This window comes from Apium graveolens, chromosome 3, assembly GCF_009905375.1.
Source record: "Apium graveolens cultivar Ventura chromosome 3, ASM990537v1, whole genome shotgun sequence".
Classification (NCBI taxonomy): Eukaryota; Viridiplantae; Streptophyta; class Magnoliopsida; order Apiales; family Apiaceae; genus Apium; species Apium graveolens.
In genome coordinates this window covers 217,775,226-217,792,504 of record NC_133649.1, presented here as the reverse complement: position 1 = coordinate 217,792,504, position 17,279 = coordinate 217,775,226, and the positions used below count along the sequence as shown (strand labels likewise).

Genomic DNA, 17,279 nt, shown 5'->3' with positions numbered 1-17,279 from the left:
CAAAAAGTTCAAACTTCTTTTTATCTAAATCAGGCTTTCTACATTCACCAGCAAAATGACCTGCCAAGCCACATTTGAAACACTTGAATTTAGACTTATCAACCATGTTTCTGTTTGGCTTAGCTGCTCCAAAATTCTTCTTGAATTTGAGCTTGGAAAATCTCCTGGATTGAAAAGAAAGATGTGCATCTATGTCATCCAAGTCATCTTGACTAAGCTGGTCTTTATGCTCAGCTACTAGCCCCTTTCATTTGCCTTCACAAACTTTTGAGTTTGGTGCAGATTCAACAGCTTCAACCTTTATCTCATTCTCCTTTTCTTGTTCAACAACTAGTGCAATGGACCCTCCCTTCTTTCTTCCTTTCTTCATCTTCTCATCTTGCTCTATTTCAAGCTCATAGGTTTTTAGGATACCATACAGTCTATCCAAGGTGAACTCCTTGTAATCTTGAGAATTTTTTAATGAGACTGTCATTGGCTTCCATTCCTTTGGTAGAAATCTAAGGAATTTGAGGTTTGTGTCTTTTTTTTGATAGACCCTTCCATGTAGTTGTAGAGTATTCAGTAGTTTTTGGAATCTACTGAAAATGTCAGTGAGTGACTCACTTTCTTCACTATGGAAATGCTCATATTGCTGAATCAAGAGTTGCATCTTATTTTCCCTTACTTGCTCAGTTCCATCAAATATAACTTGAATTGTATCCTAGACATCCATAGCATTCTTGCAGTTTATGATGTTGTCAAACATATCACTGTCAACACCATTAAACAGAATGTTCATGGCCTATTTATCCTTTTGAACTTGTTTTTTGTCTAGATCTGACATTTTGCTTGTGGTTTTGGGACTGGTGCTTCATTTCCTGTAGCAGCTCTCATAGGGACATATGGACCTTTCTCAATGCAGTCCACATATGCTTCATCTTCAGATGGGAGATGCAGGTGCATCTTCACCTTCCAATGGTGATAGTTATCTTCATCTTTATTTTCAGATAGGAGATACAGGTGCATCATCAAGTTCATAATATATTCCTAACAGTTTCCATAATTTTTCTTTGCTCTAGCATATAGGCCCTGTCAACAGTCATTTCCAAAGAGCAACCAAGAAAGATAGTTTCAAATACTTTAGAATCAAATTTGCCAATATATCCAGAGTTATCTTTTAATTCAAAATATTTACTTCCAAACACATGAAGATGTTTAATTGTAGGCTCTTTTCTAGACATGATTGAGTAGGGTGACTTGTCAATGCTTTTGTTCACCAAATATCTGTTTTGAATATAGCATGTTGTATTAACAACTTCTTCCCAAAAGCTTGGTGGGAACTTGGCATCCTGCAAAAGTGTTCTCGCGGCTTCAACTAGAGTTTTGTTCTTTCTTTTAACCACACCATTTTGTGAGGTGTTCTTGGAGCTGAGAACTCTTGAGTGATGCCCTTGTCTTTACAAAAATCATTACGTATTAAATTTCTGAATTTAGTTCATTTATCACTTCTCAATCTTTTCACAAATTTGTGATCTTTAGCTTATTTATCAATCTTCTTTATGTGTTTAATGATAATATGTGAAGTTTCATCTTTAGAATGCATAAATTCCACCCAAGTGTATCTTGAATAGTCATCCACCTTTACCAACGCATATCTCTTCTTAGAAATGGACATGACATTCACATGACTAAACAAATCCATGTGGATAAGTTTTAGAGGAGCATTGATAGAGTTCACAATTTTTATTTTAAGACTTAATCTTTTTATCTTTCCTTTCTGACAAGCATCACATACCCCATCTTGAATAAAATCCAATGCAAGCATGTATCTCACCAACTCTCAACTTACTAGAGTGTTGATTGCTTTGAAATTTAGGTGAAAGAGTTTTTTGTGCCACAACCAACATTGATCATTTGATGCTTTGGTGTAAAAAGAGCACACCTTGTCCTTGTTTGCTGAGTTCATGTCTGCAAAAAATATGCTTCCTTTTCTTACTCATTTGAGAGAAACTTCACCAGTATTCCTGTTTGTGATTGAGCCATCTTCTCTATTAAAATTCACCTTGAAACCTTTATCTATGAACTGAGTGACACTGAGAAGATTAACCTCAAGTCCTTCAGCCAGTTCTACATCTTCAATGACAATATTTCCACAAATCAAATTGTCATATCCCAATGTGAATCCCTTATTATTGTCTCCAAAGGTCACCAAAGGACCAGCCACCTCCTCAAGCTGTGATAAAAGGGCTCTATCACCTATCATATTTCTGAAACAACAACTATCAATGATTCACATAACTTTATTCTTCTTGCCTTGCACACAATAAGTTTCAAGTATTTTTACCTACCTAAGCTGTGTTGGGCATATTCTTCTTCTTTGCAGAGTTAGCAGGAGTAGAGCTTGAATTATCAAAAGAAACATGTTTTAGGTTGATTAGCATTCTCATTCTTGACCTCAGATCCAATATTGTTTTTTTTAGATCTTTTTCTTAATTTATGACAGCTAGTCATGACCTTCATGTTCCGGGGAATGCAGTCAAACTTGTCATAAAAAGAATAAGGATCATCAGTTTGTGCTTCATTGTACTTGCATGCCCTATACTTTGGCTCACTAACAGTCTTTTTACAAAGATGAGTTAGGTGATTTGTTGAGCCATATTTTTGACATTATTTTCTATGGGCATCTGCAACATAAGCATAATTGTTACTTTTGTTGACTCCAACTTTTCCATTTCTGTTTTTCTTTTTCTTCTTTATGCCTTCACTCTTTACTTCAGTTTCAGGAGTCTTGGGGACATGACTAGTCTCAGGCTTCTTCTCATTTTCAGTGTTGATACTAGATTTGACATTTTTCTTATTTTCATCCTTATCTGTAATTTCTTGCTTGATAATGAGCTCTTCTTCACATAAATTCATATCACATGCTTTGAACAAGGGTACATTCACTTTTTGAAGCACAATAGAAACTTCCTTGTCCGCACTTTCTTTGCCTTTTTCAATTTGATTTTTCTTTTGAGATGACCTAGCCTCATAGCCCAATTGCTACATTAGCACAAGGTTTGTTCTTTTTATGATATTGGCCAACTAATTCAGAAGAATTTTTAAATGACTTAAGTTTAAGTTCATTTTTCTCAATCTTTTCTCTTAGTACAACCTCTATCTCCTCTACACATTTCAACTTGTTTTTAAGATATCCATTTTCTTACTTAACAGACTCTAAGTTCACAAGCTACGGTCCTAGATTTTCAGTCTCTTTTGAAAGTTCCTCATCCATTTTAGTTAATCTGTTCATTTCCTCAGTGGCAGCCACCATAGTTGTGTGAATATGAAACATTTATATGCTCATACTTTCAACAGTTTCTCTATATTATGAGGCATTCAAATCAACAGTTGTTAAGATGGGTACCTCACCGTTAGATGCAGGTGACTCTCCTTCCTCTCTAGCCATGAGGGCATAATTTTTATAGTCTCCATCTTCATCTTCATCATCAGTATCATCCCAACTTCTTCCCATAGCAATATAAGCTTTTCCCTATTATTTTTCAGAAGTTCTTCATACTTAGCCTCAAGCTCCAAGTATGTCTTATCTTTTTTACCTTTTTTGGCTTTCTGCATTCTGTGACAAAGTGGCCATGTTCATCAGAATTGTAGCATCTACTTTTTGACTTGTCTATAGACCCTGTCTTGTAACCACCTTTTCCAGTTGTGTTTGTCTGAAACTTTCCTTTCCAGTTGTTATTTTAGGAGGATTGACCTTTATATTTGAAAGATCTTGGCTTCTTAAACCTTATGTTTGAAAATTTTCTAGCCAGGTAAGCCATGGATTGATCCATTTCATCCAACTCCTCAAGAGTATAGAAATCTTCTTCTCCTACCTCTATGATGACTTGTTTCTCAGAATCCTTGTGTTTATCCTCAATAATCTACACAACTTGAATTTGAGATTCAGTTTCATTTTCAACTATTTTCTGGTCATTTGCTATCAAGGCATTTGATACATCAATAATATGCCCTTGATTTAGCTTTAATAACTTTCTCTGTATCATCTCAAGTTCATAAGTTTCCAGATATCCATATAACACTTCCAGGGTTATTCTTCCTAGATCTCTTCCTTCCCTTATTGTAGAAATTTTATGTTCTAAGTGGTCAGGAAGAGTGAGTAAAAACTTCAAGTTGACTTCCTCAGTGTCATTGAACTTGTCATGCAACTGCAAGTCATTTATCAACTTATTGAACCTCTAAAACACTTCAGTAATGCCTTCTTTAGGTTCAGGCATAAAATCCTCATATTGTGAGATCAGGATTCTTCTTTGGTTTGACCTCACTTCCTCAGTACCTTTACACAAGTTCTCTATCTTCTCCCAAATCTGCTTGGCTGACTCACAATTCATAATGTTGTTGTAAATAATATTATCAAGAGACACAATCAAGATGAATTTCAAGTCATTTTCAAGTGAAACAATTTCTCTTTCTAGATCAATGTATGTAGGTGGATCTTTTAGAACATAATGAGCTGGAATAACAACATCATCTTGAGTTGCTTCTTATAATCTCACCATAGGAATGAAAGGTCCATGTTTTAGAATCTCCAGGTAGAGTGGATGAGCCATCCTGATGAATACATCATCTTCTTCGTCCACAATATGTAGTTTCCTTTGTCAAAGACATGGATCTTGATACTTCTAAGCTTTTGTGCACTCATACTTCCAAGATCTAATCTGTTTGCTTTCATATTTTTCTCTAATATCATTTGTTAGGTATGAAATGCACACAGGGGGTGAATGTGTGTTTCTTGATTTTTCTTACTTAATTTTTTTTGAGTGTTTTCAAGAAATCAAGTTATGTGTTTTGCTTACTTAAACTTCACAGACCAAATGCTTTGTAGTGATAATTAATTGACTGTAAAAAGACAAAGAAACAATTATTAAAACTCATTTGATCATTATACTAAAAATCAAATAGGTTGTGCTACAAATCTAAATTCTTTATATTTTAAAATTAAGCTTCGACTTCTTGAGAGAATACAAGAAAATTCAGACTATTTTGTCACACTGCAACTAAGGATTCGTGACATATTTTATAGATCAATATGCACAGTTTATAGAAATTGCACTAAAATAGACTAAGATATTTTGTAAAGTTCTTTTGTCTATTTCTATTTTAAGTGATGCATGCCAGGTCTGCTACACTCCTTTGTCCAGTTCATCTTAACCCTTGATTTTGCACTCTTCAAACTGCATTTTTAGACTTTCCATTTTAATGATAAAAGAGTTTTTTCAGATAATTTTGAATCTTCAAGATAGATGCATTCTGTAATTGAAGCTATTATCGAGATCTTCAAAGTATATAGGGATGTTTGTATTGCGATGTAGAATGTCTTGTCGATATCTCTACTTCTCTACATATGTAAATGACTTGTCGATATCTCCACTACTCGACATGTGTTTTGACTTGTCGATATCTCCACTTTTCCACATGTGTTTCAACTTTTCGATATCTCTAATTCTCTACACGTGTTTTGACTTGTCGATATCTCCACTTCTCTATATGTATTTTGACTTGTCGATATCTCCACTTCTCTACGTATGTAAATGACTTGTCGATATCATCACTTCTCTACATGACAAACTGACGTGTCGACATCTTCATTTCTCTATAGGCCAAATTGACTTATCTACAAGTAAAGTGACTTCTCCACAAGTAAATTAACTTATCTAAAGGCCAAATTGACTTCTCGATATATTTCTCGATTTCCTTGATCTGTGACTTCTTGACATTTGACTTAAATATTTTTCAATCTACAACATTAATCTTCACCAATCTTTTTATCTTCCTTCTGAGGCATGATTAGGATTGATCTTCTTTCAGAGATTTATTCATAGCTTGTTGGTTGTTTAATGAGAAATACTTCAGTCTAGTCTTCTTCAAAATTTTTACAAACTAAAAAATTATCGTTACATATTACATAAAAATACAAGTCAACTAAATCTTAGGATTGTCAATATCTTGTTATGTTAAGGCGTGTATTGCACAGCAAGTTAATTATAAAGATAGATGTGTCTAAAACGAGAATTTTAATAACAGAATTGGTAAAGGAAAGTTAAATATTATTCGCGCTACGTGATTATCACAATATGATTATGTGCTTGTATAATTAAACGGGATTGATAAAGATACGAGTATAAGCGAATAAGAATGAGATCATGTGTTACTTGATTATGTGCTTATCATATTACGTGATCGAATAAGCTTGATAAAGTTACGAGTATAAGTAAGTATAATATAATTATGTGTATACGTGGACAATGTGGTTAAAGTTATATTTTTATACAAGTTGATCTGTTAAAGCGAAAGGGTAAAAAGTTGATCTGTTAAAGCGAAAGGGTAAATTAAGTTAGACGTTTAGAATTGAACGTCGAATTTATTATAAGATACTGATAATGTCTTTTATTTTGTATAGATACGATAAATGAACACGCGAAGTATAGCAAAGAAAAAGGCGTTATAGAAAGCAAACGAGAGTTAAGCCGAAGGTTAGGTGATCCAGTCTCTATATAGTCTAATAATAAACTGACTTGGGGTGTGTCTGACAGATGGATGTGTTCTTATTTCTTCTTCTACTGGAATGTTTCTATTACAAAGATATATATAAAATTATTGGAAGACGGGTAGGTGGAAAATCACCCACATACTACTTTGCTCGTAAATTATATATAGTACTTGATAACTTGATCCTTGTTTAATATATCTTCTGCGGTTCTGCCACTTCCCATGCATGAAACGATATATTTAAAAAACATATGTACATTCTGTAAGATAACTAATCTTGATCTTTGTTTTTTCCTAAACATGGCTTCACCCAAAGTGCTGTTTCAGCTTTATGTAATCTGTTTCTTCTTCTATTACATTTGTCGACATGCAATGTGTTTTGATCGGCAGTTACCTGACATTAGTGCACTAGAGAGTTGTAACATTGACAGGATATATAACTTGGGAGATTCTACATCTGATGTAGGAAACCGTGTGGTAGAGGACCCTGTGAATCCATGCCTTCAGCCACCCTATGGTATGAATTTTTATCAGGGACCGACTGGCCGATGCTCCGATGGAATGCTCATTATTGATTATACATTCTGTTGTAATTTGATTTCTATGATATTCTAATAATGCTCAAGAATCATAATTTGGTCACTTCTGTGAACACTTAAGATTTTAACTTTGTACGTTATTAAGAACAATATTCTACACATCATTTACCGTCTTAACATGCCAAAAATTTAAGGGCAACTTAAACGTAAGACTACACAACTTGTGTAGCACAAGGACATGGCTAAATGAGATTCAGCTAATCAATTGAATTCACCTTCTTGTTAATCGTCAAACAGCATTAGCAGCTGGTCTACCATTGATGGATCCGTATCTGCAAGGAAATTCAAACTTTACTCATGGAGTAAACTTTGCCGTTGGTGGTGCTACAGCATTATCAGTAGAAGCTCTGGCTGAGAAGAATATATAACCATTTGGTACAAACAGTTCCCTTGGCGTTCAAGTTGAGTGGTTGTCAACTTATTTGGCTTCACAATGCAGCACAGACATACGTAGGTATCCAAGAACTAAATCAATGTATTTTTTTTGGTGATTTAAAGTTTGCATGTAATACAAGTAATGCTATACATTTCAAAGATTGCAGCCCTGGATGTCTGAAAAATGCTCTGTTGATGTTGGGGCTAATTGGAAGTAATGATTACAATTTTGCCTTGTCAATGGGGCAAACCATCGAAGATGCACAAAAATTGGTGCCTGATGTTATTGAAGTCATTAAGGATGCAGTACGAGTAAGTTGTTTAGTCCATTATGTTTTTGTTAGTTTATATGTTGGAGTCTCTGCATTTTCACTTTTAATCTTCTCCTCTGAGGTCCTTCTCGTTTGCTGAAGATTTTCTTTTTTTTCAGAGAATCATTAGTCTTGGAGGTGCCCAAATAGTTATTCCTGGAAGTTTTCCAATGGGCTGTTTTCCAACAACCCAAGTGACATTCAAAACTGATATTGAATCAGCCTACGACGAACGTCATTGTTTAAAAGACATCAATGATTTACTAGCAATTCACAATGAATATCTGCAGCAAGCAATAATCACATTGCAAGAAGAAAATCCTACCACTACCATTCTCTATGCAGATTACTATAATGCTTATATATGGCTTCTTGACAATGCTTCGCAGCTAGGTAACTCTTAATTAGATTCTTTTGACACACTTGCAGTAGACAATCATTTTGTCAGCAAATTATCTACTTGTGCAGCTACAGAGGATAAATTATGATTAAGATTTTTAATATAATTATAGTGATGGGCTAATTAATCTACTGGTCATAATATTTGTAGTAAGAAGGTTATGAGATCATTTTGCACATTTTTAAAATTTATATTCATAATCACATGCCTGAACATGTTTATTTCTACCTCAGGATTCGATGCAACAACGGTACTTGAAGGCTGCTGTGGAAATGGTGGCATGTCAGGGTCTGTTTTCCCGACTGATGTTTGCGGGAGCCCAATTCCATCATGTCCGGATCCTGATCGATATATCAACTGGGATGGAATTCATATGGCAGGAAAAGCTCACTATTTTCTAACCAACTGGCTTGTAGCAGACATGATACCAAAACTTAACTGTTCTCTCCAAGTTGCTGACCATTACTCTTTAGGATATGGAGTTGCATTTTAAAGAGTTCTGTTTTACAAATGAAGATAATAAGGATGGTAGTTATAAGTTAGTACTTGGGAGTCATGCACACTGTTGGTATATTTAATATTTGTAACTTCCCTGTTTTTTTTTCATCTGAGAACATTACTTTCATTTTATTTCTGTACACTGTGTATGATACTCTCATTTGAGTGATATACCCAATGCATGTATAATGGTATCATACAACTACTGTCTGTAAGAATGCGTTTTAATCAGCAAAAAAATTCAAACCATCAAAATTCATAAATTAAAAAAAAAATGATAATCAAACTGCAAATAATTAAATTTAAAAGTCTAAACTGCAATTTTACTCTTGATATATATATATATATTATACGTATTTCGGCAGGTGACACCGTTGGAAAAAAGAAAGTGTGAAATGTTTTATGTATTCTTTTGTGGTTGCAATGCTCACATGGTCAGACTTTCAGTAACATGTGGCTTATATTTTATACTCAGAAAACGTCCCTACCAACTACCAAGCATATTAAAAAGACATTTCGAATGCACTGCCCAAAATTTGCAAATAGAAGTCCACAGATACAACTGTTTCTAAGCATCTTTAGTTTTACTCAAGCATCCTGCTTCATCAGCTGTCACAATGTTTTCTAACAACATATTATCATTTCAGTTTCTGATGCTATGTTCCTTGTTTCTTCATTTTCGAGTTTCCATATCATTTGATCCACACTTGCCGGATATTAGTATTCTGAGAAATTGTAACATTGATAAAATTTATCAGTTTGGAGATTCACTGTCAGATACCGGAAATCATATTCTTGAGAACCCTTTTGATCAGTGTTCAAAGCCTCCATATGGTTCAAGTTTTTTCGAGAATCCTACTGGCCGTTGTTCTGATGGACTATTAATGATCGACTACATTGGTATGCACATATATTTTTTTGCATATTCTTCTCTCTCTTTGTTTTGAAGTAATAGTAACTACTCTGTCTTGGAACTTGTCAATATGCTATAAGAATTGTTGTAGATAATATGCAAGATCAATAAAGAGTTCTTTCATGTCTTTTGAGATCCACAGTGCAGAATATAATAAAGTCAACTTCATCATCTTATGATTTAATTTGTTGCTGCAATAAGAATTGCTGTATAGACTATTCCAATTTTTTTTAAAAGAATTGATAGCCAGATACTGATTCACTATTACAATGCATTCTTCATGTTCAAACTGCAGCATCAGCGGCTGGAATTCCCTTTCTCAGTCCCTATCTGGATGCCTCTGCAAATTTTAGCCATGGTGCAAATTTTGCTGTTGTTGGTTCTACAGCATTGTCGGTACAAGCCATGGCTAAAAAAAACATTTTGGCGTCTACAACTAATTGTTCTCTCGAGATACAGCTTGAGTGGTTGTCCAAACATCTATTTTCGCTCTGCAAATCAGATTTAGGTAAATGATCTAAAGTTAAAATACCAAATTTAAGTAAATTCCCGTCGTCATAATCCTTTTCTCTCCCAGAAAAGGAATGAGCTATACCCAATACCTGTATGATTAAAATACTTTCAACAGATTGCAGGCAGGAAAAGCTCAAAAATGCTTTATTCATGGTCGGGGAGACTGGTGGTAATGATTTCAATTTTGCGCTATTACAAGGTAAAACTATTGAGGAGACAAAGAGTATGGTGCCCGAAGTTGTTGAAGTTATTATGGAGGCAGTTAGAGTAAGTTTCTTGTACTAAACTTATGATCTTCTATTTAATTGTTAATTTAAATTTTGCCTGATATGTTAGATCTTTTTCGTAATTGCAGAGAGTCATCAATCTTGGCGCTGTCCAGGTTGTTGTTCCCGGAAATTTTCCAATTGGTTGTATACCGCTATTTCTTACAGCATTTCAAACAACCAACGCCACAGCCTACGACAAACATCAATGTTTGAAAGATTTAAATGATTTTGCCATATTTCAGAACCAGTATTTACAACAAGCTATTAGCATATTAAAGAAAGAAAATCCCAACACCATAATTCTGTATGCTGACTACTACAACGCCTTCCTGTGGCTTCTGGAGAATTGTTCATATTTAGGTAAGTATGAGGATCCATGTTCAATCATTTACAAAGTCGAATTACTAATGAGGGTACAATATAAGTAATTTTTGGTACATCATGTGGCGGCAGACTCTATGTTTCATTTTATAATTCAGTTATTGCTATCGACGATAATAAAAAAAATCTTCTGCTAACAGGTTTCGATGTTGCTTCTGCTCTAAAAGCTTGTTGTGGAGGTGGTGGTAAATACAATTACTCACTATCAAGAGTATGCGGAAGCATAAACAATGCTCTGTGCTCACACCCGGATCAATATATCAGCTGGGATGGAATGCATATGACACAAAAGGCTTATGTGTTTCTTGCTAAATGGCTTGTAGCAGATCTTCTACCACAGCTAAATTGTAATGCTGACATTTCATATCATTCGGATACTTTTGATATATAAACTCTAATCCTTCCAACAATCTGGAAGAACGTGTTTGATATGATGGTTAAGTGAGTTCTTGTTATCCTCTAGGTAGTGATCATAATTTCACACTATCACTAGGCAAAATTGTTGAAGCGGCACACGACATGGTACCCTGAGTTGTTAAAAGCATTAACGATGCAGCAAGTTGTTGTTAATCCGTGATTTCTGATGATGCATTGAAGAAGTCTACAGCAAATCAGATTGTTAGTTAGTTAGATAAGTATTAGAGTTTTGTTTAATGTTAACTTAGTTAACTTGATAACCTTTGACTTATCTTTTCAAAACAAACTCTTTCTTAGATAAACCTAACATATTTCAAATTCCTTATCTCTCTCAGGTTTATCTCTTTCAAGAAACAATATTAACGGATTACTTGTTTTATACATTCAAATATTTCAAACCTAATCTTATCTTTTATTATCTTTAAAAGAGTTTGAAATCCATTATATCCGTTACACGTTTTCTATATAAACCGACTTGATGTTTTTCAGAAACATACAACTCTCTGCACTTTCCATCTTATATCTTTCTGAGAAAAACATCCTCTTAATTACATTCATTGATTATCCAGTTAATTAAGAGTTTATAGTCGAGTTGTAATCTTTCACATTATTATCTTTGTATTTGAAAGGAAGGTGTATTGTATCACTTGTCCCGGGTTGTGGGAATATTGATTACAAGATCAAGGCCAAGTAGCTGTGTGCTAGGTAGCTGTGTGCTAGGGAAAGTGTTCTTTCATTCAGGGCCAAGATTGTAATCAAGGAAAGTTTGTAAGTACTTTATTTAAGTGGATATAATACATTCTCTATGCTAGTTGGCATGGGGACTTGGATATAGGCCATAGACTAGGTATAGGGGCCGAACCAAGTGAAAAGATTTGGTGTTCTTGCATTAACATATTTCCAGCATTGCATGTTTATATTTCTGCAACTTACATTCTGCTGAATATATAGTATATGTCTCATTCAGTTACAGCCTGTCTCATTTGCTAAGACAAAAGAGACTGTCTCATTTGTGAACAGTTGCACTTTAACTAATTCTGTTGAGCCTACGAATTTCATTTGGTATCAGAGCAGGTGCATTTAATTCTCTTTTTAGTATTTATTTTGCTAGCGATCCATGGCTCAACCAGATAGGTATTCAAACAATTATCCACCACTGCTTCATGGTGCTGAAAACTACAATGATTGGAAGTTTCGTATGAAGATCTTTCTCCAGCGTGATGCATTCGAATGGGATGCTGTAGAAAATGGTTTTACAATTCCCATGAAAGAAGGGAAGCCAAAATCTCTCAAGGATCTTTCTCCTGAAGAAGTGAATGCAATGAACTCCAATACTAAAGCGATGAACTCACTTCTCAATGGCATGGTAGCTACAGAATTAAGAAAAGTTTCAGCATGTACTACTGCCAAGCAGATTTGGGATACGATCAAAGTCAGCCACGAAGGCACGTCTAAGGTACGTGAAGTAAAATTAAGTATGCTAATGAGTGACTATGAAGGTTTCAGGTTGGAAAGAGATGAAAGCGTTCGAGATGCTCAAGGGAGGTTTCTGACATTAATGAACTCCATCTCACTTCTGGAAAGGATCATTCCTCAATCTGAGATTAATAGGAAAATCCTCAGAGCGATGCCAAAGAAATTTGCTCCAAAGGTTACAATTCTGCAGGATTCGACACTACTTTCGACTATGGATACTCTAACACTATTCAGTGAATTGGAAGAATTCGAGAACCAACTACGCAGATATGATGAAGAAGATGAAGCTCCTCGCAAGAAAACTCTGGCTCTTAATGCAGATGCAGGTGATTCTTCTGAAGAATTCGATGAGGAGATTGCACTTCTCACTAAGAAGTTCCACAAATTTCTGGCCAAAAAGAATACATCTAAACGACCCATGAAGTCTGCATTTCCAAAGAAAGAATTCAGACCTAGTTCAAACAAGGAAGGCAAAAATAATCAAAACAAGGATGCATGCTTTGAGTGTGGAAAGAAAGGTCACTTCAAGAAGGACTGCTACAAGCTCAAAGCCAAAAAGAAAGCTTTACTCACATGGAGTGATGATGATTCTGAAGTGGAAATTGACTCAGACGATGAATTAGCTCAACTATGCTTTGCTGGACTTGAATCTGACTCTAGTGACAATGATGAGGTACATACTGTTCAAGTTAATAGAAATTCATATATATCTCAGGATGTACTAACCTTGCAGGCTCAAAATAAAAAATTAAAAGAAAAGAATGCCTATCTTAAACAAGCATTGAGTGAGGTTCTTAATGAGGTTGATGATTCCATCAAAGATGAATCCTTAGTAGAAGAAAATAATCTACTATCTGAGAAGGTCTCTAAACTGAAAGAAGAAGTCAACTACCTCAAAAATGAGATCGAGATGAAAGATGCATGTCTTGATGCATTAAAGAAGGAAACTTTTTCTGCTGAAGTAAATGCATCTTCTGATTCTATAGTTCCTGAACTCAAGCAAAAGGTTGCCCAGCTGGAAACTGATCTAGCCAAATATTTTCATGGAGAAGGAACCTTGAATGCTTTACTTGCCCAACATAAATCTTCTCTTGACAAAGAAGGTTTGGGGTATGGATCAGCCAACAAAAAGAAGGTTTTTCAAAGTGGCTACAAAAGAACTCCTATGAAATACAAGATGCCTTATGAAAAATGTCAAGACTGTGGCAAATCTGGTCACACCAATTCTGCATCTCGGTTATGTGGTATTAAGGGCCACGATACTAACTCAGCAACTAGATCTAAATCTGTACATAAATCTGTTAAGATTGTTCAAATGTGGATTAAGAAATCTGACAGACATTTGTATAAGATTTATGATACTAACATTCAAGGACCCAAAGTCACATGGGTACCTAAGAGATAAAGGATCTTTTGCAGGTCTGTTTTAAAGTCCATGTTCCTCGAAACAAGTGGATTATTGATAGCGGTTGCTCTCGTCACATGACTGGAGATAAATCAAAGTTTCTCTCATTAATCGCTAAAGAGGGAGGCTTAGTTACTCTTGGAGATTCCACTACCGTACGTATTGTAGGTAAAGGTACCATAGGTAACGACAAGTTTGCTATTAACAATGTTCGTTTAGTTGACGGTCTTAAATATAATCTTATTAGCGTAAGTCATTTAACTGATGCTGGTCATAGTGTTAAGTTTGATAAAGATGTTTGCTATATCGGTAATAAAGCTAACGAGTTTGCTTTAGTAGCCAAAAGAAAGGGAAACATCTTTGTGTTAGATTTTGATGAGCAGCAAGAAGAAATCTGTCTAGCTACCATTCAAGAACAACATAATCTTTGGCATAGGCGTCTTGGTCATGTTCACATGGATCTACTTCGAAAGATATCTTCACATGAGTTAGTTCGAGGTTTACCAAAGCTGAAATTCAAGAAGTTAGAACCATGTTCAGCTTGCCAGCTTGGAAAACAGGTGAAAACTTCCTTTACTGTGAAGAATAAAGTATCAACTTCTGTTCCTCTGCAGTTGTTACATCTAGATCTTTTTGGTCCAGAAAGATATGTAAGTTTGGGAGGTAAGAATTATGCTTTTGTTATAGTAGATGATTACTCTCGTTTTACTTGGGTGTTATTCTTGCGTACTAAAGATGAAGCTTTTAGTGAATTCAAAGATCTTATTACTAACCTTGAGACTAAGTATTCCTTAAAGCTCAAGACTATTCGTAGTGATCATGGAGGAGAATTCGAGAAAGATTTTGTGACTTTCTGCAAATCTAGAGGCATTACTCATGAATTCTCTGCCCCACGTACACCTCAACAAAACGGAGTTGTTGAACGCAAGAACAGAACTCTACAGGAAACTGCTCGTACTCTTCTTCATGAAAGTAATCTGCCGCGTAAATTCTGGGCAGAAGCGGTAAACACTTCCTGTTATGTATTAAATAGAGTGCTTATTCGTCCTATTTTGCTTAAAACTCCTTATGAATTGCTTAAGAATAAAACGCCTAACATCAGTTATTTTTGAGTATTTGGTTCAAAATGTTTTATCTTAGATACACAGAACACTAGAGGAAAATTTGATGCTAAGTCTACGGAAGGAATTTTCTTGGGATATTCTACTACAAGCAAGGCCTATAGAGTTTATAATTCTATCAAGCTCAAAGTTGAAGAATCTATCAACATTACATTTAATGAATCTGCCTTGAAGATATCTCAAATTGAAGAAGATGTTGCGGATCTATCGTCTCATTCCCAAATGAGACAGTCTCATTCTGAAAAGAGTCAGTCTCATTTTGAAAAATCAAGCAGTCAAGACTCTCCAGGTCCATCTCAGTCTTCTGATAATTCTTTGGGATCTACTCAAGCTTCAGATGAATCTTCTGGCTCTCCAAAGACTCCCGATAGTATTTCAAATGTGAATTCTGTTACTCCTCTGGATAAATCTTCACAAGCGGAAATGAGGCAGTCTCTTTTGAATGAGACAACTCCGATTCATTTCCAGGCAGACAATTCTAATGAGGAAGAGATGAGTAATATTCAACTTCCTAAATCTTCTAGGACTGTGAAGAATCATCCACCAGATAATCTTCTTACTGATTTAGATCAAGGGATTTCTACGCGAAGCAGGCTTCATAACTTATGTGCATTATGTGCTTTTGTTGCTGAATTTGAACCGAAAAATGCTCAAGAAGCTGTTGCAAATGAATGTTGGTCGGTTGCCATGCAAGAAGAATTGAACCAGTTTGAACATTGTCAAGTCTGGGAACTTGTCTCTCCTCCTTCTAATGCAAAAGTCATCGGTACTCGTTGGGTTTTCAAGAACAAGAAGGATGAAGATGGTAACATTATTCGGAATAAAGCTCGCTTGGTGGCTCAGGGATACAACCAACAGGAAGGAATTGATTTTGACGAGACATATGCCCCTGTAGCACGTCTCGAAGCTATTCGAATTCTAATGGCATTTGCAGCTCACAAAGGATTCAAGCTTTACCAAATGGATGTTAAAAGCGCATTTTTAAATGGTCATCTTAAGGAAGAAGTCTATTTGAAGCAGCCTCCAGGTTTCATTCATGAAAAATATCCACACTATGTCTACAAGCTCAAAAAGTCTGTTTATGGATTGAGACAGTCCCCTCGATGTTGATATGAGCGTCTCAGTCAGTTTTTGCTAAAGAATGGCTTCACTCGTGGTACACTCGATCCAACTCTTTTTATTTTTCATAAACGCCATCATTTTCTATTAGTACAGGTTTATGTAGATGATATTGTGTTTGGATCAACTGATGAATCTTTGTGTAAGTGGTTTTCTAACTGCATGCATAAAGAATTTGATATGAGTTTAATGGGTGAATTGCAATATTTTCTAGGCTTGCAAATTAACCAATCTGCTGCAGGTATTTTCATACATCAAAGTAAGTATGTGAATGATTTGCTTAAGAGATTTGCATTAGAAAATATTTCTGCTAAAGCTACTCCGATGAGTACATCTGTCAAGCTCACTAAAGATGAACAAGGTACACCTGTAGACATTACTAAATATCGAGGTATGATCGGCTCGTTATTATATTTAACTGCTTCTCGTCCTGATATTATGTATAGTGTTTGTCTTTGTGCTCATTTTCAATCTCAACCGAAAGAATCTCATCTGAATGCAGTTAAACGGATTTTTAAGTATCTTAAGGGAACTAGAGATCTTGGAATATTTTATCCTAGTTCTACTTCTTTTAACTTAATTGGTTTTTCAGATGCTGACTATGCAGGTTCACAGGTTGATAGAAAAAGTACAAGTGGTGCGTGTGAATATTTAGGTGATTGTTTGGTTGCATGGCACAGTAAAAAGCAAACCTCTGTAGCTCTTTCTACTGCTGAAGGAGAATACATTGCAGCTGGTAGTTGCTGTGCTCAAATTTTGTGGATGCAACAAACATTGCAGGATTTTGGTATTTCTTATACAAATATTCCAATTTATTGTGATAATACCTCTGCTATTAATATTTCTAAAAATCCTGTTATGCATTCTCGTACTAAACATATTGATGTTCGTCACCATTTTCTGCGAGATAATGTCTCAAAAGGTAATATTGAGTTAATTTATATCTCAACT

The 17,279-nt window shown here is 35.2% G+C and overlaps 2 protein-coding genes across 2 annotated transcripts; both read left to right on the top strand.

Moving 5' to 3' along the window:
• Positions 1 to 6,831: 6,831 nt before the first annotated feature.
• Positions 6,832 to 8,709, top strand: LOC141714818 (acetylajmalan esterase-like). The gene is made up of 5 exons (XM_074518312.1): positions 6,832 to 7,120; positions 7,374 to 7,468; positions 7,629 to 7,817; positions 7,936 to 8,209; positions 8,450 to 8,709. Exons 1-5 carry the CDS (start codon positions 6,832 to 6,834, stop codon positions 8,707 to 8,709), a joined length of 1,107 nt encoding a protein of 368 aa, XP_074374413.1.
• Positions 8,710 to 9,239: 530 nt separating this feature from the next.
• On the top strand, positions 9,240 to 11,219 carry LOC141713104 (GDSL esterase/lipase At5g03980-like). Its single transcript, XM_074516345.1, has 5 exons — positions 9,240 to 9,614; positions 9,923 to 10,135; positions 10,256 to 10,407; positions 10,496 to 10,769; positions 10,931 to 11,219. Exons 1-5 carry the CDS (start codon positions 9,332 to 9,334, stop codon positions 11,179 to 11,181), a joined length of 1,173 nt encoding a protein of 390 aa, XP_074372446.1. The 5' UTR covers positions 9,240 to 9,331; the 3' UTR covers positions 11,182 to 11,219.
• Positions 11,220 to 17,279: the final 6,060 nt, after the last annotated feature.

Excerpts from the sequence above, each read along its gene's own strand:
- LOC141714818 (XM_074518312.1), top strand. The coding sequence starts at position 6,832 with ATGGCTTCACCCAAAGTGCTGTTTCAGCTTTATGTAATCTGTTTCTTC. Across the intron at positions 7,121-7,373 it reads TATTGATTATACATTCTGTT|CAGCTGGTCTACCATTGATG; the intron begins GTAATTTGATTT and ends AAACAGCATTAG. Across the intron at positions 8,210-8,449 it reads TGACAATGCTTCGCAGCTAG|GATTCGATGCAACAACGGTA; the intron begins GTAACTCTTAAT and ends TTTCTACCTCAG.
- LOC141713104 (XM_074516345.1), top strand. The coding sequence starts at position 9,332 with ATGTTTTCTAACAACATATTATCATTTCAGTTTCTGATGCTATGTTCC. Across the intron at positions 10,408-10,495 it reads TTATTATGGAGGCAGTTAGA|AGAGTCATCAATCTTGGCGC; the intron begins GTAAGTTTCTTG and ends TCGTAATTGCAG. Across the intron at positions 10,770-10,930 it reads GGAGAATTGTTCATATTTAG|GTTTCGATGTTGCTTCTGCT; the intron begins GTAAGTATGAGG and ends TTCTGCTAACAG.